Source organism: Schistocerca nitens, chromosome 2 (assembly GCF_023898315.1).
Source record: "Schistocerca nitens isolate TAMUIC-IGC-003100 chromosome 2, iqSchNite1.1, whole genome shotgun sequence".
Classification (NCBI taxonomy): domain Eukaryota; kingdom Metazoa; phylum Arthropoda; class Insecta; order Orthoptera; family Acrididae; genus Schistocerca; species Schistocerca nitens.
In genome coordinates this window covers 466,788,444-466,810,268 of record NC_064615.1, presented here as the reverse complement: position 1 = coordinate 466,810,268, position 21,825 = coordinate 466,788,444, and the positions used below count along the sequence as shown (strand labels likewise).

The window sequence follows — 21,825 nt, the reverse complement described above, 5'->3', positions numbered from 1 at the left end:
GTATGTAGGCAGCAGAATGATCTGGTATTTATGCCAGGGCCAAGCCGAAACGGTATTTGTGTAGATGAATTTTGAATCTTGTCAACAACAATGTGAATTCATGTTCTGAAGTGGAATTGTGAAGTCGGTGTGATGCAAAAGAATGGGATAAAATAAAAGGATATTCAAAGCAACAGGCAAACCATCAGTTATTCAGTTCAACAAGACCCCACAACATTATAAAAATTACAGCCTCAGGAATGTACCTTAGACACAAGACTTGGAGCCAACAACAATGAGATAATGAAGATAATCAAAAAGTTTTTCTTTCATAATCTTATGCCTCTCAAAGCTTTCAAAATTTGTGCAAAGACAGACAATTTTAATAGTGATGAAATCCACGATAGGTACAGTGTGTGGTGTATTAGCTAAATTCAGTCCCTTATTAAGGGCTGAAAGAGCTCCTTCATCCAGATTCTTGTTCAACAGGTTGATGACAGTGCATGCTGTTCCATGAGATGACACCAATTTTTGTGTGGTTGCAAGTTTCTCAAATTTCTTTGTTTTGCTATTGTATTGCTATTGTGAGATTGCAGTTATACCAATGAACTGCATGGATGGATTACTGACTGGAAATAGAAGGAAAAAGGTCCCATAAACATGTGTCCAGAAATGTATCGTTGCCATGGTAGATGGTGCTGGTGGTGCCACCATTCCCTTATTAACATAAACATTGTGGTGAGTATTTCTGTCTATTCTCTGCATCAAGAGCTCACTTCCATTCACCACAAAGATTATATCTGCTGTCATGGTTGGAGGTCTTCTCACATAATCTTATTTCCACAGATTCTTTAATCAGAGAATGCCAGTGAGAGAAGCCTGGGACAAAATTTCTGCTTTGTCAAACAATATTTTGTGTCTGTATGGCTTCACTCAGCAACTGCAGATTTCTCCACTTTTTTATTTCTAATATACCATTGATGATCTGAACAGGACAGATGGACTGACTGATGTAATTGCTTTTGCACTCACAAGGAGTGTTATAAATCCCAGTCTAAGACTGTCCTTAACAGAGCATAGCATCTCCTATATCTTCTTAGGAGGTCATAAAATAGGTCTTACACCTGTTGCCCTGTAAAGGACAGTCCTGACCTCGAGGTCCCTGGATTTGTAACATTCCTTGTGAGCTTGCAAGCAATTACAATGGTCAGTCAATCTGTACAATGGTCAGTCAATCTGTACAATGGTCAGTCAATCTGTAACATTTCCAATCACTATGCACAACATCAACAGTACCTCAAACATTGAGAATGGGAGAAATCTGCAGGTGCTGAGCATGGCCTTACACACAAACACAAAATATTTTTGACAAAATAAAATTGCTGTCCCAAGCTCCTACACAATGGGATTCTGTAATTTAAGAGGCTTTAGGAATAAAAATGCTTGAGAAGAGCTTCAACTGTACAGCACACATGATCTTAGTAGAGCATGGAAGTGAGCTCTCAATGCAGAGAAGAGGCAGAGATATCCATCGCAATATTTTCACTACTACGGGAACAGTGGCATGACCTGTACAGACACTGACAACATCTGCACCAGTGTTACACAATTACCGATGGAACATAAGCCATCTATGGGCTATATAATTTCACCACAGCAGATATTTAGACAGCCAGGTGTTCCTGACAAAGACAATGGAGGTAATCATTGCAAACTCGAAGCTTTTACTCTGAACTGATGGGGCAAGAAGTCCAGGAATGTTTTATACAAAATTATTAATTCTTTTTGCACATTTAAAATGACATTAAAATGATAATTGAGATTCAGCTTTTGTCTTGTGTTGATTGAGACTTTCTCAATTGATTAGTTGTAGAAATGGTTTTCAGGTGAGACATCTAACATCATCATGAAATCCCCACAATATTTTGTTAGCACAATTTCATGACATTTTCAGGTATGATGGCCTATGACAGATTACAGTCATGCCCAATTGACTGCCAACTCCAGCTTCGGGACGGAATGCAACCATCACGTCGCCTGGCCCAAGATGCTGGAGTTGGCAGTCATGTTTACATGAGGTGTGCTTGCTTGTGTGTGTGGAGGGTGTGTGTTTCTCTTTTGTTGATGAAGACTGTGGCTGAAAGCTTTATATAAGTGTCTTTTAATTGTTACTGTCTGCAACTTAACATGTCTTCTTTACAATAAGTTGCAATCTATCTTTTCCTACATTGTTAACCATGTATAGATTAGGGAATATACGTATTGGTATGTCAGCTTTACGTAATAATCTTCCTGAATTCTTCTGTAGAATGAGTCACATTGCCACATGGGATTAAGCCACAGGACAATACTGAATGCAAGCATGCTAGCTGTTGCATCCTCAGGCAATTACAATGAGAGAAATTTCTAAGTGCAAAGCAGCAGAGCTGAGCTTTTTGGTCATATGCTGCTGTCACCTCAGTTTGTTATTTACCTGCACGCCAAGGAATTTAAAACATGGAGTTTCATTTATTGTGAACTTCTGGTACCTGTAATTCATTTCTTTATTTGCATTAAATAGTTTTTGTTTATCTTCTGTTGGTAGTTCAATAATTACTTTAATACACTGGAATTTTTCGATAAAAATAGTTGCATGCATCTGTAACAACAAAGCTTTTTTACAATGAACACTGCTGCTTTCTCTTTAGTTAACATAAAGTGTGGCTAATGAGGTATTTTTTAAACTTTCTTTTAAATTGGTATGGCTTCCCAATCCAATTACCTTATCCTGAACACTTTGCAATTTCTGTGTATCAGTCACTACAAGTTATGGTGTATCTTTACATAACAGATGGTGGTTCAATGAGAGGACATACATGTGCTGCTGATCCCTGCTCATATTTGTAAATATGAGACTTGTCACCAGCTATGAGTTCAGTTCCTCTTCGACTGCAATGAACCATAACTGAAACACGAAGGGAGTATGCAAGCAAAAACACATGAACCGTCTAATGGTACAAAAATGTATGTCCTCAGACATTACGCACAAACTTTTATTGAACTTACTTGCAAGTAGATTGGCCATAGTACCACTGGGGACAAATAGTCCAGCTTCTTTCCCAAATAATGCAGCTGCTCTTCGTTCCAAAGCTGAAAGTATTTAAATTTTGTGATTTCCTATCTACATCATTTTTCACAGTACTAACATAGAAGTCTGCTTGCAGGAAAATACACAAAAATAGTTGCAATGGCAAGTAGGTTGATTGAAATATGAGTAACTCAAATTCAACAATTACTGAAACACTCATATTAAGTTTAATAGAAATCCAGAAAAGTTATTTGAAGTACAACAAATTAATCTTCACTTGTGCTAAATGTTGCAAATGAACCAACCAGAATGAAAGGGAGCATCCTGTGTGCTTCGCCACCTGTAAGGCTCATTGTACAAATCCACTCTCAAATAGTCCAACATACCGACAATTACTTTACTGAAATTTGGAAAGTCAGTTTACCACAATGTTGCATACAAAGCTCCAGTTCCTCATATGTACTGTTGTTTATTGGAACTAGATATTTCTGCAAAGCTCTATGTCCTTTTGTCGGACTGTGTAACTGTCTTCAGAGTCATATATATTAGCTTACTTTCACCAGTATAAATAATGCTGCTCCAGGTCACATTAGTACTGCAACATTCAAAAACTTATTTGATATGATGATGTACACCAATCTACAGGCCCTGGGATTTAGCACCAATTTTTGTAAACATAGCCACTTCCTATTTTTTGTTACTGTTTCTATAATAGCATGGTACTGTTTCTATTACAGCATGATACTTTCATCCATGTAGATCTATCTGCTCAATTTCTGTAATTTCAGAGCGGTTTTCTCATAAATTTAACACATCTGCTTATATTCCACTAGGTCTTTCAGATGTAATTGTATTTATTGTACAACTCTGTCTTTCAGAAAAATATACTTTGAAGAGTGACTACCGAAAAAGAATGGAAATCACCATGTTACTATGGATACTGTTTTGGTCAAATTAGATCCTATTATCATATCTGCATGCAAGTAACAGCTTATTTAAAAGCAATCAGATACAGACCACCCCAAACACAGTCCACCTGAATGAGGGGTGATACATCTGTCACACACAGCTGTAAATGCTTGTCTTTCTAGAGCAACTCTCTGCACTCTCATTCATTTGTACCACATGATGTTACATCCAAAACTTATTAAGCACACGATTTTCACACTAATGTGAAAATGTATGCACAGTATGCACAAACGATTAATTTAACTTCATTACCTATTGTTACCTATACTCTCAATTGTAATTACATTTGTTGACAGGTGACATTCCTGAGCTCTGTACATGGATTAAAAATACAAATTACCATTCCTGATAATTGATGTCCAGAGTACTGCACCAGTTCTAAAATTTTACTTTCATGACTACACATGTATCAGAAATACAAAGTGACTGACAGGTAGCTGCTTACAGGACAGCTACCATAGCAACAACTAATCAGAGCACAGTTGTCAATCACTCTGCTATCTCTAGTGCTGGTTACCTGTCAGCTGCAGACGAAAATTGCTGTCTATAACATAATTGTTGTGGTTTGTTCTTATATGTTTGTTTCTTCGTGTCATATATTTCCTTTAGTGAATTAATGAAGTTAATAGCATAATTGCTAATGAAAGTGATAAGACTATTATGATCTTGCAACAAGAACACAATGCCGAACATCCTGCTATAGCACTTAGTAATGAATTTCTTGCAAATAAACTTTCAAATTTGCCAGCGGATAACACTGTGCAAGTCCCATAATATTTCATTGACCCAACTGTTTGACATATTCAGGTGGCAGTAGTTGCTGACATCACTGCTGCAAAATAAAACTGGTGCAATTGTGTAGTGGCATCAAAATTTATCAGGCCAAAAGCAGGAATTAAACATCCTCTGTTGGATGGAAATTATGGTCTTAGTGCCCCCAGCTGGGAGCCAAAGAGAGTTTCCCCGCATGTGAACTGTGGGAAAGATTGTGCTGCTGGACATGCCAACAATTAAAAGTTCTATTAACTCCTGGCAATGCGCCTTGCCGGGTAACAAACACATCAGAGGATCTTGTTTCTCCTGTTTCAATATAATGACAGCCAGTGCTGGATACCAGGCAGTGCTTAGCTGAAATCTGGTATCCATTTTATTAACACTGCCTTCTGTACAGATATGTAAGGCCTCTTGCACAATGTGGTTGAGTCTTACACTCCCTGGTACATAGAGCACTTGTGGGCTTAGGCCTGAAAGCCTGACATGTAACCAGCAACACCTAACAATAGTGTTCTATCAGAACAGTTATTCTGATAATCAGATATGCAATGCATTCTGAGATAAGCATATTCAATGTAGGGATGTAAATGAAGATGCTGAGGCACCTGGTCCAGTGGTTTCCTTGCCATGTTTTAGCACCATGTCTTCAGGAACAGAAAGACTCTTCAAGAGACACAATATAAATGTGTTTTTTGTCCACCAGTGAAACTGAGGACTTTTTTGTGCTCTGTCAAAGACAATTTTTGCCTTAGAAAATGTGGCTTATGTAAAATCTCATGCACCTGTGGGAAATCTTATACTGGGCTGACATATCACACTGTGCAACATTGTTGTGTTGAACACCATCAATTTACACACCTGGGCCAACCTCATAAATCAGCAATAGCAGAGAATTTCCTAAACACAAAACATTGCACGTTTTACAACAAGACTCAAACTGTATCATTCTGGGATTGTGATTTTTAAGGAGGCCATAAATATCAATCAGGGCCAATCGTATCAACAAGGATGCAAGATTTCATCTAAGCACTATCTGGGATACAGCAGTTGCTGCCATTAAATTAAAACAGGAGAAAGAAGATCCTCCAATGTACAACCTGACACAGTGCATTGCCAAGAGTTAATCCTGCTGTTAACCACCAGAGTATTCAGCAACACTGTCGTTGCTCACAGTGCACATGTGGAGGGCCTCTCTTTGGTTCCCTGTAGCGGACAATATGAGAGCCTTCCCTTGCATGCATAATCCCTGTTCCTGGCTCAATAAATTTTGATGTCCCCATGTGATTAACAACAGCTGCATCTTGCAGCAGTGATTACAGCAACTACCACCATCTGAACATGTTGAACAGTTGTGTTACAAAATATTGTGGGATTTGCGTAACATTATCCAGCAGCTATGTTGGGAAAACCTGAAAAGTCACAATGAATTTCTTGTGCAGCATGTGGAACATGAAGTTGAAGAATCAAAAATTGTAGTAATTGCTTGGAATCAAATGCATACTGCCACAATGCTACATTTGCAAAAAGATGAAAATGGCCACAGTGAACAAAACCAGTGGAGGTGATTGAAAATAAAAGTGAAAGTTACTGAAATAATGAGCAACCAGTTGCATAGAAAAAATGTATTTCCTTAACTGGTTTCAGTCACTTTGTGCCCTTCTTCAGAAGTTATAACTATTGCCTTATTTGCAAGTGCCAACAATACGATGCAGGCAACGTATGCTGTGATCATGTTGGTCTTACCTCCTTTTTCTTTTGCTGACTGTTTCAAAAAATACAACTACAGTTGCTGAAGATGGATAAAATATTAAAAAAGTGGAGCTGCTGCAGCTATTTGATTTCAGGACTTTGAAATGAGTTATTCATGATCTTAATTCTTTCCTTTCCAACCTTTGCTTCCTACTTCTGCTCTTTACTGTCAGACTGCTCCTGTTCTAGTTGTGTTGTACAAATACTGTTGCCTATTTCCAAAGCACTCATTACAGATAGCAAAGTACAATATGGAGGGGCATTCCACTATTTTCAAGGGCAGAGTATTGGTTGGTGTTGAAGTCATTACACGATTGAAGGTTCTAATGAAGTGATACTGTATTTTGCCACATCTGATGAGTACTGACTCTATGCCACTGTTGTATCAGTAGTCAATACATTGTCAGTCAACATTGTGGTGGATTGTGTCCCCCAACAAGAATGGCACAGGACACAGAGATTGTTTATTGCTTGTTCTGTGAACAGAAGAAAATGTTTGATCTGAATTTACTACATCAGCTGTGACTCATAGCTTAGCTTGAGGAGATTACTTCATTCACTCATTCACCCATCCATTGCATTTCGTAAATCCTGTTATGCAGGAGAGCTTTCAGGAATGAGAAACAGGCCAAGTAACCCATAAAAAGGCAGTGATGGCCACTGCAAAGCTACTTCTCTATGGTGCATTAAGATTAGCTCATAACCACAACACAAGCTCAGGTTGTAAGCTTAGACATTTATCAGAAGGACACAAAATTTATAATTGTAGAAATATACTAATATGTACTAAAGTCTATTTTTATAAGGCTATGCTGCTGCAATGCATTTCCCAATACCAAATACAAACAAATATTTTGTGGTGTAAATATGTTAGTATTACTGTAGTTGAAAAAGGATACAAATTAAACATTTAAAACCATGAATTTAGAAACAACTACATATAAAAAAATAAGTTAACTGGTTTCAAAAGCACTTCCACAGCAGAACTCTCCAGTAACAACAACAGAAAGTAAATCAATAAAAAGAAAGACATTTTAAAGCAAAGGTCAGTAATTCTACTTTTTTTTAAAGTCATTTAAAAACCTTCAGTCTTTGTCCTGAAAAAATATTCTACATATTGTTGATTACATTTGTGATGAATTTGTGAGTGCATAATATGGGTGACTGTAAGTTAAAGACAATGTTTCTGCAGTGAAACAGCTGCAGGCCTATTCAGCTACGATGTGGGTTGAGTCTGGTACTGTTGATTTGGACTCTCTTGAGTAATATGCTTCCTTCATGACCAAACATCACACATTGTGGAGCTCTATATTCTATATCCTATCACTCTGCTTCATTTTAATCCCATTAGATAAAGTGATTCTCTGTTCTCTGTTAGGAAGGTAAGAGCTCATTGAAGTAAGAGAGATGTCATACTGCTTAAGTTTGCTGAGTAGAAATTTGTGGTTGACATTATTAAAGATCACCTGAAATCACATGTGGTTCACTTTTTACAATTTAAGTCTCCCAGGACTTAATTTGTGAGGTCAACAGTATATGACTAACACATTAGATGAATTCTCAGTTGCGCATAATGACTACCATCGGATGTAGAATGGGATGACGACAATGAAAATTTGTGCCTGACTGGGTCTCAAACTTGGATTTCCCACTTATTGTGAGTGGTTGCTTTACCATTTGGCTACCCGTGCACAACTCACGGTCAGACCCAAACTTCCATATGTTGTCAACCATACATCTATGATCTGTATTCACACATCCGTTATGTGTATTCCCGCACAGATGACCTGATGTGTTTCGTAATGACTGTGGTTGCCACAGTGCATGGTCATCAGAATAACACGGGCACTGCAGTATCATATTTATCTGCTGATACTTGACATGCAGCTTTCAAGCACAACAACAGATCTGTACAGGAATACACATAATGGATGTGTGAGTACAGATCATAGACATATGGTTGATGACATATGGAAGTTTGGGTCTAGCTGTGAGTCGTGCATGGATAGCCAAATGGTAAGATGACCACTCGCGATAAGCAGGAAATACGTGTTTGAGTCCCGGTCTGGCACATATTTTCATTGTCATCATTCCATTCTACAGCCAATGGTAGTCACCATTCGCAACTACAAATTCATCTGATGTGTTTCACAATGGGTGTGGTCACCGCAGTTCATCGTCATCAGAATAACACGGGTACTGCAGTATCGTATTTATCTGCTGATACCGAGCATTTGACTTTCAGCACAATGTCTGATCTGTACGGGAATACACATAATGGATGTGCAAATACAGGTCATAGACATATGGTTGACAACATATGGAAGTTTGGGTCTGGCCGTGCGTTGTGAATGGATAGCCAAATGGTAAGGCACCCGCTCGCACTAATAGGGAAATCCGAGTTTGAGTCCCGGTCCGGCACAAATTTTCATTGTCCTCATTCCATTCTACAGCTGATGGTAGTCATTATTTGCAATTGTGAATGCATCTGATGTGTTTTGTAATGGCTGTGGTCGCCGCAGTGCATCGTCGTCAGAATAACTCATGCACTGCAGTATTGTATATGACTAAGTTTTTGAGAGGACTGGAATAAATTAAATTGGTAAACAATTAATGGTCATTTTCTTATCCTCAGATTCCCTGTTGTATTTTAAAACTGCTTATTAAAGTTACCAAAATTTTTTTGAGTTATTGGTGGATCAGATTTGTTGGCAAAAATACATGTTCAAAGTCGGTGGTAGACAGAAAACATCTTCCGAAATTGTACTAAATGCTTTCTCTGAGAATTACTTTGAACAATTAGTTCGTGAGCCCACACAAATTGTCAATGATTGCGAAAACACATTTGACCTCTTAGACACAAATAATCCTGATCTAATAGAGAACGTCATGACAGATACAGGGATTAGTGAAAACAAAGTAGTGTAGCAAGGCTCAAAACCATATCAACCAAAACCACTAGAAATAAATGCAAAAATATATCTATTTAAAACAGCAAATAAAAATTTGCAGCCTTCCTAAGAGAGAGTCTCCATTCCTTCCAAGCTAATTATGCAAGTGTAGACCAGATGTGGCTCAAATTCAAAGACACAGTATCGTCAGCAATAGATAGATTCATACCGCATAAGTCAATAAGACTGATCCACCATGGTACACAAAACACATCAGAACACTGTTGTAGAAGCAATGAAAAAAGCATTCCAAATTCAGAAGAATGCAAAATCCCCAGTGCTGGCTAAGTTTCACGGAAGTTTCAAATTTAGTGCAGACGTCAATCTGAGATTCTTTTAATAGTTTCCACAATGAAATATTGTCTCAAAATATGGTAGAAAACCCAAAGAGGTTCTGGTCGTATGTAAAGTACACCAGTGGAAAAAAAAAACAGTCAATACCGTCATTGCGCAATAGTGATGGAAATGTTACCGATGATAGTACCACTGAACCGGAGTTAGTAAATACAGTTTTCCATAATTCCTTCATGAAAGAAGATGAAGTAAATATTGCAGATTTCGAAACCAGAAGAGCTGTTAGCATGAGTGACATAAAAGTAGATATCTTAGGTGTTGCAAAACAACTCAAGTCACTTAAGCAAGGCAAGTCTTCCAGTCCAGATGGTATACCAATCAGGTTCCTTCCAGAGTATCCAGACACAATAGCACCTTTCTTAGCAATCATATACAACCACTCACTTGATGAAAGGCCTGTTCCTAAAGACTGGAAAGCAGCTCAGGTCACACCAATATTCAAGAAGGGAAACAGGAGTAACCCATTGAATTACAGACCCATACCACTGATCTCAATTTGCACTAGTATTTTGGAGCATATACTGTACTCGAACACTATGAATCACCTTGAAGAAAATGACTTATTGCTACATAACCAACATGGATTCAGAAAATATCATTCTTGTGCAACACAGCTAGCTCTTTATTCCCATGAAGTAATGAGTGCTGTCGACAAGGGATCTCAGATTGATTCTGTATTCCTAGATTTCCTGAAGGCTTTTGATACCGTTCCTCACAAGCGACTATTAATCAAATTGCATGCATATGGAGTATCATCTCAGTTGTGTGACTGGATTAGTGATTTCCTATCAGAGGGGTCACAGTTCGTAGTGACAAATGGTAAATCATTGAGTAGAACAGAAGTGATATCTGGCATTCCACAAGGTAGTGTCATAGGCCCTCTGCTGCTCCTGATTTATATAAATGATCTAGGTGATAATCTGAGCAGCCCACTTAGATTGTTTTCAGATGACGCTGTAATTTACTGTCTAGTAAAATCATCAGATGATCGATTCCAATTACAAAATGATCTAGAGAGAATTTATGTATAGTGCAAAAAGTGGCAATTAGCACTAAACAAAGAAAAGTGCGAGGTCATCCACATGGGTACTAAAAGAAATCTGATAAATTTTGGGTATATGATAAATCACACAAATCTAAGGGCTGTCAATTCAACTAAATATCAAGGAATTACAATTATGAGCAACTTAAATTGGAAAGAGCACTAGATAACATTGTGGGGAGGGCAGAATAAAGACTGGGCTTTGTTGGTAGAACACTTAGAAGATGCGACAAACTCACTAAAGAGACAGCTTGTCTGTCCTCTGCTGGAGTATTACTGCCCAGTATGGGATCCTTACCAGGTAGGATTGAGGGAGGACATCAAAAACGTGCAAAGAAGGGCAGCTCGTTTCGTGTTATCGTGCAATAGGGGTGAGAGTGTCACTAATTTGATACGCGAGTTGGGGTGGCAGTCACTGAAACAAAGGCGGTTTTCTTTGCGGCGAGATCTATTTACGAAATTTCAGTCACCAACTTTCTCTTCTGAATGTGTAAATATTTTGTTGACACCCACCTACGTATGGAAAAATGATCATCATAATAAAATAAGAGAAATCAGTGCTCAAACAGAAAGATTTAGGTGTTCCTTTTTCCCACACGCCATTCAAGAGTGGAATGGTAGAGAAGTAGTATGAAAATGGTTCAATGAATCCTCTGCCAGGCACTTAAGTGTGAATTGCAAAGTAACCCTGTAGATGTAGATGTTTAAAGAGCTGGAACTTCGAAAGTTTTAAGTGTGTACCAGAAACCCAAACACAGTGAAAAGATTTATCACTTTGTAGTGATTTAATGTCTTTTTGTAATCTCTTTCATTCACTGCATACTCAAATAGTGTTGTGGTAGATACAGCGTTCGTGAAAATAAAGCAAATTCTCATACATATGAAGGTTTGTTATTAGTTCCTCGGCTTGCTGACATTGTTAGAGAGTAATCACAGGAAAAAGTTACAAGTTGTGTTGTGTAATCATATTCTGAATTCAAGAAGAAGGAGCTTTTATGACACTCAATTCCCTACAGACTAAGTTCTTTGTCATCACAAATATTTAACCCATAAGTTACTTCATCCCTGAGAGATATGGTGAAATCGTTATTGGGGATGATATCTGGATGTGATCTTGCAACTTTCATTATGTTCCTACACATTTCAAAACAGCATCCTCCTGGAGTTGTCCTCACCTTGAAGAATTACAAGGTGCCATATACAAAACAAGGGAGATGCACAAACCTATGGAATTCTATTTTCAGCAACAAGTATCTGAGTAATTTGTGGTAATGGACTTGAAATGTTGCAGATTGGTGTAATTGCTACTTCCTTCCAACCAACAACTGCAATTCTTTGTATCAAGAACATATTGGGGGCATTCCTTCTAGTACTCCTGATTGATGATTTATTCTTCTACGGTGGGTTTACAGTGTTCTTAAAGACAATCTGTATCAAGTGCACCTCAAACTGAATCTAATATGCTTCTCATTCCTTGGGGAATTTGCATGCTTTTATTCTGATGAATTAGCCTTATGTGCATCCCTGCTGCACTATTGCTAGAAACCTTCTGAATCATTCATGAGAATTAGCACAAATACTCTCAACATCACACAGAGAGTGATGCAATATCAGTGCATTGTACGGAAGGTGAGGGCTTATGTTGCACCTTGTCTCTCCCTGACTGTTACTGTTGTGCAAAGGAATTACAAGGAAATAAAACAAATCACGTAATTATATAAAAGTTCTGTCTACACTGAATCTGTCACTAATTCCCATGACAACAAAACATTGCACACTTCTTTCATGAAAATTTTATGATAATGTATCACTTTAAAAAGCCTAAGATTCAGTTACTTCACTGAAATATATGCACATACATACCTTTCACAGTAGGATCTTCTTCATAAACATCATCTCCAACTTCTGCATTGTACATTGCTTCTCTCATTGCCTTAGTAGGCACTGTTAATGTATCGCTCCGCAAATCAATCACATACATATCCTGGAACTTTAAAATTTGTTTTTAACTATGAAAATAGCATTTCATAACAATAATAGAAATTCCAGGAAGAAGCTATACATAAAATAAAAGAAATTAAATCACTCACCTATAGCAAATTGATGCATGGAGCACAAAGACACATAACAGAAAACAGTAGTCACACTAGCTTGCAATCACTAGCTCTTTTTCTAGAAAAAGTACACACATTCAAAAAAACACACTACACAGATGTGCAGTTGTTGGCTAATCCTTATTAATGACAAATGCATCAGTTAATATGACAGGATCAGAAATCTGACCTATCACATAGCATATAAGTTGTCATGTTGTTGCTCCTATCAAATCTTGGGCAAAGACAATTCTTAATAATGTTTGAGACATCTGATGATTGGTTGCAAATCTGAAAACCAGTTTTGGCACATAAACATTTTATAATGAAGCAAGTCATTAGAACACCTTCTTCTACCATTGACGAAGAGATCGAGATCGGTACCATAGCGTTTTCTTCATATTATAAACACGTTTCCAAATTTTGACCAAATCAGGTATACAAACAAACACTAACGACTTTGTCAGTGCAGGGAGGTATAATCCATACTATAATTAAACCAATGTTGTCACTGAATAGAAAAATGTCATATCTCTGTAAAATAACTTCTCTACAGTTTTTGTTTTTATGTTCAAAGGAAAAATATAATGAATTATAACTTTAGTTAAATGTTTATTAGTGCATACAAACTGAAGGCATTATTGCACAACAGTATTCATGTTTCTAAATCACATCTAATACACACTGATTCAAAGATTGCTTAATAACCAAATCTGAATAGCTTACTTAAAGACATAAAAATGCCAATTTTTCCTATATTTTCAGTTATGTGCATTATTGTAAAAACTAAGTACAACTGACCAAACAGTCATATAATTCCAAGAATCACAGCTATTAAAATGAAATTGTTGAACTGACTAGTAAATGTAGTGTTACCCGCATATCGGAAAGCGTCTGGTTTTGTATACAAAGAAAGGGAAAATGTTTTGTCAGTTGCTGAGAAAGAGATGTCATTGGTGGAAGCTAGCAGTTTGTTGTGCTTTGACACTTGGTCATGTTGCACAACAAACTGTCTTTTTACAAATTTTGACATACAGGATGATCCATTGATCGTGACAGGGCCAAATATCTCACGAAATAATCGTCAAACAAAAAACTACAAAGAACGAAACTTGTCTAGCTTGAAGGGGGAAACCAGATGGCGCTATGGTTAGCCCATTAGATGGCGCTGCCATAGGTCAAACAGATATCAACTGCGTTTTTTTAAAAATAAGAACCCTCAATTTTTATTACATATTTGTGTAGTACGTAAAGAAATATGAATATTTTAGTTGGACCAATTTTTTCACTTTGTGATAGCTAGCGCTGTAGTAGTCACAAACATATGGCTCACAATTTTAGACGAACAGTTGGTAACAGGTAGGTTTTTTAAATTAAAATACAGAATGTAGGTATGTTTGAAGATTTTATTTCAGTTGTTCCAATGTGATACATGTACCTTTGTGAACTTATCATTTCTGAGAACGCATGCTGTTACAGTGTGATTACCTATAAATAACATATTAATGCAATAAATGCTCAAAATTATGTCCGTCAACCTCAATGCATTTGGCAATATGTGTAACGACATTCCTCTCAACAGCGAATAGTTCGTCTTCCGTAATGTTCGCACATGCATTGACAATACACTGACACATGTTGTTAGGCGTTGTCAGTGGATCATGATAGCAAATATCCTTCAACTTTCCCCACAGAAAAAAATCCGGGGACGTCAGATCCGGTGAACGTGCGGGCCATGATATGGCGCTTCGATGACCAGTCCACCTGTCATGAAATATGCTACTCAATACCGCTTCAACCGCATACGAGCTATGGGCCGGACCGGACATCCATCATGTTGGAAGTACATCACCAGTCTGTCATGCAGTGAAACATCTTGTAGTAACATTGGTAGAGCATTATGTAGGAAATCAGCATACATTGCACCATTTAGATTGCCATTGATAAAATGGGGGTCATGGATTCAATGGTGCATATTTACCAGTTTATGTTACCGCTGTTGGTGAATGATGCTTCGTCACTAAATAATACGTGTGCAAAAAATCAGTCATCGTCCTGTAATTTCTCTTGTGCCCAGTGGCAGAACTGTACGCGACATTCAAAGTCATCGCCATACAATTCCTGGTGCATAGAAATATGGTACGAGTGCAAACGATGTTGATGTAGCATTCTCAACACTGACATTTTTGAAAAAAGCTGGAGAAAGCAGAAGCAGATTGGTGCACCAACCAGTTAAGTATGAGAATTCAAATTCTTCAAGTGAATGTATTCATCTCATCATATAATTACAAGCACTGACAGATAAACAGGTGTACTGTCATCATTGTCAGAAGAGATAGCCAACAATCTAATACTTTTTATATCTGAGAGGGGTTAACAATTTCTAGTGCATCTCATGGTGTATAGAAGATCTCCTTTAATAAATATCTGAATGTGGAGCACAAAGTGTTCAAGATTTTACGACTAATTACTGATGCTCCATTATTGAAAGCAGTTGCCTGAGCTGATGGAGATGGGGAGGGAGTAGGGAAAGAATGCAAGGAAGGGTTAGCGGGAAAGAGAAAAGTCTTTGGAAAGATTATGCAGCTGCAAAACAAGATGAAAAAGAGTACAGATGGCATAGCAAAAAGAGATGTAGGAAGAGGGAGAGGGGTAAAAGGACAGAGAGGCGAAGATGAATAAGGAGATATGGAGAGTAGAGAGGAGGGAGAAGGATTTAAAAGGGGGGAGAGGGGGGAGGGAGAAAGAGATAGGGGAGGACAGGAGACAGGGGGAGAGAACTTCCACATGGGGAGGGGGACAAAGAGTGGAGGGAGAAGGCAGTGCATGATCTGGATGGAGAAGGAACGATATGGACAGAAGAGTGAAGGCAAAAGGTAAAGGAAGTGGGAACACGCTAGCAGGGGGACTGCAAGAGTGCAGAAGACAATTCCCACCTGCATAGTTCAGAGAAACTTATCCTGGAAGTGAATATCCAAATTACCTGCAGAATGAAGCAGCTATTGAAGGCATTTGTGTTGTGGTGTGCAGCATCTTCAGCAACTGGATGATCAAATTTATGGTTTGCCACTGTTTGGTGGTGCCCATTCATGTGAGCAAACAGTTGGTTACTTGTCATGCCCACATAGAATGCTGTACAGTAATTGTAGTGTAGCTGATGTATAAAATGGCTGCTTTTGCATGTTGCCCAACCTTTTATTGTGTGACTGGACTGCAGTAGGCATCTGGACCAACCACAAGTGAATGACCCATGGAGCACAGCACTGGGAGTAGGGCTGGAATTGGGATGGACAAGGTTATTCTGCAGGTTGAGTGGGTGGCAGAACACTACTCTGGAAGACATGGGGAGGATTTTGTGTAGGATATTCCTCACCCCAGGGTATAACAAGAGGTAGTCACAGCCGTGGTACACCATTTTCTAACATAACCTTTTTTTATAGTAGTAGCCGATACCAGGATTAATCCTGAATCTGGTATAGCTGAAAATTCTTGGCTGTTTCACTGAAAGAATTTCATTTGATTTTGTATGTAATGTATTACATTTCAAGCTAAAATGTATAAAAAGAAATTAAATTGTTACAATCTATATGTACTAATGGTTAAAATTATTTTTCTTTTAGAAATTTTGAAATTAGAAATTCTGGCATACTTAAAAGTCATATTATTAATTGCACAATCTAACACGAATTATCAAATTTATTCCTGGACTCATTAATAAAATAATGATATAAGTTGAAGATTCTTCTTTTGTCGAACTCTTTGGAATATTGTTAGTACCACAGAATGTAGATGAGTAGTGGACACGCCTCTGATGGAATCGGTCGGATTTTTATGTTATGCCATAACACTGTGAATTTGAATACTGTAGTTAGAATTGTAAAGGCAGTGTGACATGCAAAAATGTGACGAAGAATAAAATTCAAGAGTAATACAGGCAAATCTTCAACAGCTATTCAGTCATCTGGAGCCTACTAAGTCAAAATTTCCACCACAAGAATGTACCCCTAGATGCAAGAACTGGAGCCAACAACAAGAGAAAACGAAGATGAGGAAAAAAAAAAATTATTTTGTATATCTTACGCCTCTTGAAGGTTATGAAAGTAATGAAGAGACTGGAAAACTTAATGGTGATGTGTGGGAGGGTAAGATTACATGTGGTTGAGCTTTTTTGCTGTACCGTTTGTGCTCTTTACTTCTTGTTGAGTGGCCATGCAGTAGTCATCTGACCAAATAATCACCTCTTTCCTGCTATCCCCTCCTTGCATCCTTCCCTATCCCTTCCCCACATCCATCAGCTCTGGCAACTGCTTTCAATAATCAAATATCAATAATTAGTCTTGCCGTGGCCACAGGAGTGTGTGTTTAGGAGTCTGTGAGGTTGTGTGTGTGAATGTGTGTACTTTTGCTATAAAAAGAGCTAGTGCTCAAAAGCTAGTGGATTGTTGTTTTCTGTTACATGTTTTTGTGCTCCACACATAGATTAACTATAGATGACTGGTTGGAATCCCTTTAAAAAAGGATTTCATTATTTTTGTAAATTATGCAATTAACTATAGCAAACAAAAGAAAATTTCTAAAGCATTCGTCATGTGCATAGTCAGAGAATGTACATCATCACACAATGCTGTAGTGAAATAACAGATGAAACTGGACTATATTTTCAGTGCCATCATCACTTTTTGTGTAGTCTGTTTCCCTAGCAAACTGGCTACATTACTCTCATGCTCAATTAATCAGAGACCGTTACGTAGCAGTGTGTCACAGCCCTCACCATTCAGATGACAGCAGCAAAACTTGGTGGTAAGGACTTAAATGAGACATTTAAAAGCTTGGTGGTAAGGCCTTAAATGAGACATTTAAAAGTGTTCTGATCTATGACCTCTCAGCTGATGCTCATGACTGAGACAGGTCAGACTCAATTTCAAGGCGTGTACATATTGCCTAACAGTGTCCCAGATTTGGGCTCTACCCTAGTATGTACCACGACACATAAACACATATGAGGCCCAATTGTGTGGAACTCATACAAAATGGGTATAATAGAGGATACTTGTACACAAAGAAGGGTAGGGCGAATGGCGACAGATTTGTCTGACCCATCAGAGAGCATCACTGAAATGCTGAAACAACTGAGCTAAACACTTGAAGATAAATGCTAACTTGCTCCAAAAGTCCACTTATGAAGTCCCAAGAAAAACTATTAAGTGAGGAATTTAGGAATGTAATCCTCTTTCATCCTGTCATTGCACTAATGTGATGAAAATGCATTGTTGGATATCTGGCATGCAGACGAATTGATCACAGCTTGAAACACACAGTAGCTGATTCTCCTGAGATATCTTTCTGCTCTGCAAAGAACTTCTTGCAAACTTTGTTGAATTTTGTGGTAAAGTCTAGGTATGTCTTGCTATGGAGTGGCTATACTTGATAAACCCAGTACTGCTCAGCAACAAACATTTCCTATGTCTCCAAACAATTACCAAAAGAACTGAATGACCGTTTATTGTACTTCCAATAGTATGGAAATCTGACCTCTTTTATGATGTCCAAGTATGGTTTCCATGTGTCTGGCTTTAGCTAGCTCTGAACCACGCCTCCCCGCCGCCACCCAAGTGCCCACCCAGTGTGTTGATAAACATTCCCCCCCCTCTCGTGCCTCTTCGCACGGCTCGCTCCATATCTCCACGTGCAGCAGCACCACTGCCACCTCGAAGCATGCCTCTCTGGCACACTATGGACAATAGACGGCCTCTATGCGCACCATTCATGCCCGCCTCATGCTCAGCACTTGTAAACTGGCATCCGAGCCAGTGTAAACATAACAAAAATGTGACTTTTCCACAGCCTTCTCAAGCAGACAGCTACATTGCTTCCAGGCCATGCGCCCCTAATAACTCTTACCGACACCATGCCCCGCCCACGTGCAGTCATTGAACATTCAGTTAACACCATCATGAACAGAACTGTTCATTACACCATCACGTCAGAGGACCCACCTATTCGCCACAAGGCTCGCCGCCTTAACCCACTATAGTTACGCTTGGCTCACCAGCAAATACAGGAACATCTTGAGGCAGGAATTTTACAGCCCTCCAATAGTACCTAGTCATCACCCATACACCTCACCCCCAAACAGGATGGCTCCTTTCGTATGTGTGGTGATTACAGACGCTTGAACTCTAGAACTGTGATGGTCAATTATCCTAATTATCCTATACTGAACATTTCTGACTTCACTCACCTTCTCACGAGTGCTACAATTTTCAGTGTGCTGGATTGAAAATGTGCTTATCATCAAATCCCAGTCGCATCCGAAGATATTCCAAAAACAGCAATTATCACTCCCATCACATTGTATGAGTACCATTTCATGCTGGTCAGGTTAAAGAACACCACCCAGATGTGGCAACGCTTCATTGACTCTCTCTTGCTCCACGTCAACTTCTGTTTCGTTTACGTCGACGATATCCTGATTTTCAGCAAATCTATGCAAGATCCCGAACGCCACATCACAATAGTAAAGGATGCTCTCTCATCAAATGGAGTCAATATCAACACTGACAAACTGCAACTGCACCAAAAATCTGTCCAATTCCTGGGGTACACAGTCTCGGCCGCCAGTATACAACCCCCTGAATTTAAGGTGCAATCAATCTTATCCATGCCACTCCCTACCTCATACAAAGAGCTCCGTTGGTTTCTGGGGACAATAAACTACTACATTGTCATTTGCCTGCAGCAGCTGACACCCAGTTTGCCCTCACGAATGCCCTCACCAGCAAGCAAACTTCAGGGATGCGCACCATTCCATGGATGGTACCAACGTGCAACCTTCCAGGCCCTGAAAGACACTCTCACACGAGCTGTCACCCTCACTCATCCAATCTTGGATGCTGAACTCTTTATCACCATGGATGACAGTGACTCCACAGTAAGCGCAGTCCTGCAACAATGCCACAACGGCGTGGTCACGCCACTTCAGTTCTTTATGAAGAAACTTTCATGCGTCCAACAAAAATACTCAGCCTTCGACCGCAAACTTTCAGCAGTTTATGAGACAGTGAACACTTCTGCCCCAATGTTGAGGGCTGACCTTTCCACATCCTGACCGACCATAAACCAGTTGCAGGTGTCATACGAAACCCCCCTCTTGACTCACCCCTCCCCCCATCGCTTTCGGCATTTCGATTTCATCTCTCAGTTTTCTACTGACATCCACCATGTCAAAGGTGCTGACAACATCATTTCAGATTTCCTTTCCTGCATTAGCACCATCTCAACGGTTGTTGAACTTTCCGACCTCACATCCCTACAGAAGTGAAGGTACACAGCAACTTCTCAACAGCTCCTCTTCGCTTTTTTTCACCAAAGCAAAATTCGCCGGCGTGTGAGAGGAAGTCTGGTGCGACTCTTCCACCGGCACTCTCCAACCCCTCATCTCCACCCCCCTCCAACATTCTCTAGCACACCCCAGAATTAAGTCATCAACACCCCGTGTGTCTGAATGATTCATGTGGTGAGACATGAAACATGATTCTCTGATCTGGGCCCTGAAATGCATCAAATGCCAGTGCAACAAAGTCACAAGGCACACTGTTCCACCTCTCCACAAATTCGACATTCCATCCTGCCACTTTCACCACATACATCTGGACCTCATTGGCCCCATTCCCCCGTCAGAAGGCTTCCGTTATGTTCTTTCTTGCAATGATCATTTACCTCGGTGGGTAGAGGCCATACCTCTCATCAACATAACTGCCGAAACCATAACTAAGGCTTTTGTTTCTTCCTGGATTTCCCACTTCAGCTGCCCCACTACCATCACCACTATCAACCAGGGCTGGCAATTTGAATCAGCACTCTTCGCCCAACTCTGCCAGCTGTGTGGTATCAACAAATGTTCCCTACCACCCCCAAGCAAATGGACTGGTAGAATGGTGGCATCACATTTTCAAGATAACACTGCGATGTCACGACAGTCTTTGGACGTAGGTTCTCCCATGGGTACTTCTCAGCCTACAGTCATCCTACAAACCAGATATCCAGGGCACCACGAGTGATTTTGTCTATGGTGAAAACCCTGTCCCCCCTGGGGAGCTGTTTAAAACCTACTTCCCCCAACAATCCCAATCCCCCTTCCCAACTTTGTAAGCCAGATCTGAATGCATTTTGCAAACATTTCCCTGACCTCTCCGCCACTGTCTAGCCATACTCCCCCCCACACACTCCTACGTGCCCTCCAATCTCCTTTCATGCAAGTTTGTTTTTCTCTGCAACAACACCATCCATGCCCCACTTGCCCCATCATACTCAGGCCCATATGATGTCATAAACCTGACTGCTAACACGATGGACATCCGGGTTAAAGGTTTGCTGCTCACTGTTTCTCTCCACCACATGAAACCGGCACACCTCAACCCAGCATCTTTCACACTTGACAACATTATGCAACCTCCCAACACTGAGGACTCGCACTCAAGCTGTGACCCCTCTGAGCTGCAGCCGCAGCCCTCACCCGAACATGCGTCTGCATCACCATCAATTCCGTTCCTTGGGTTCTTGCCTTTTCTCTCCACCTCCGCCTCCCTACCCCTCTAGTCGTTCTGCAACCTGACATTCCGCCCGAACGTGTGGAGGACATCACCATCCTTATCGACGACAACCACATCTTCACCCAGCTGCAAGACAATTCGCCCCACCCGACCGGGGACCCAGTTTGTCAGTCGATCACCGGCTCCCACCTGCTCCCTTGTGGGGTCAACCACACCCTCCCCAAACTATGGTAACGCCCTAGGGAGGGTTACAGTTCAAATGTTGCCAGCCAATCATGTGGGGGATGCAGTCTCT

At 39.7% G+C, this 21,825-nt stretch overlaps 1 protein-coding gene across 8 annotated transcripts in view; it reads right to left on the bottom strand.

The window, feature by feature from the left end:
- The window catches only part of LOC126236374 (uncharacterized), a 234,452-nt gene that overhangs the window by 120,889 nt on the left and 91,738 nt on the right, over positions 1 to 21,825 (bottom strand). For all 8 annotated transcript variants that reach the window (XM_049945627.1, XM_049945630.1, XM_049945629.1 and 5 more), the window contains 3 exons: positions 12,749 to 12,875; positions 3,025 to 3,108; positions 2,835 to 2,923 (listed from right to left, as the gene is read on the bottom strand). In XM_049945627.1, the coding sequence (XP_049801584.1) occupies positions 2,835 to 2,923; positions 3,025 to 3,108; positions 12,749 to 12,875 (300 nt within the window). The remainder of the gene's footprint in view (positions 1 to 2,834; positions 2,924 to 3,024; positions 3,109 to 12,748; positions 12,876 to 21,825) is intronic.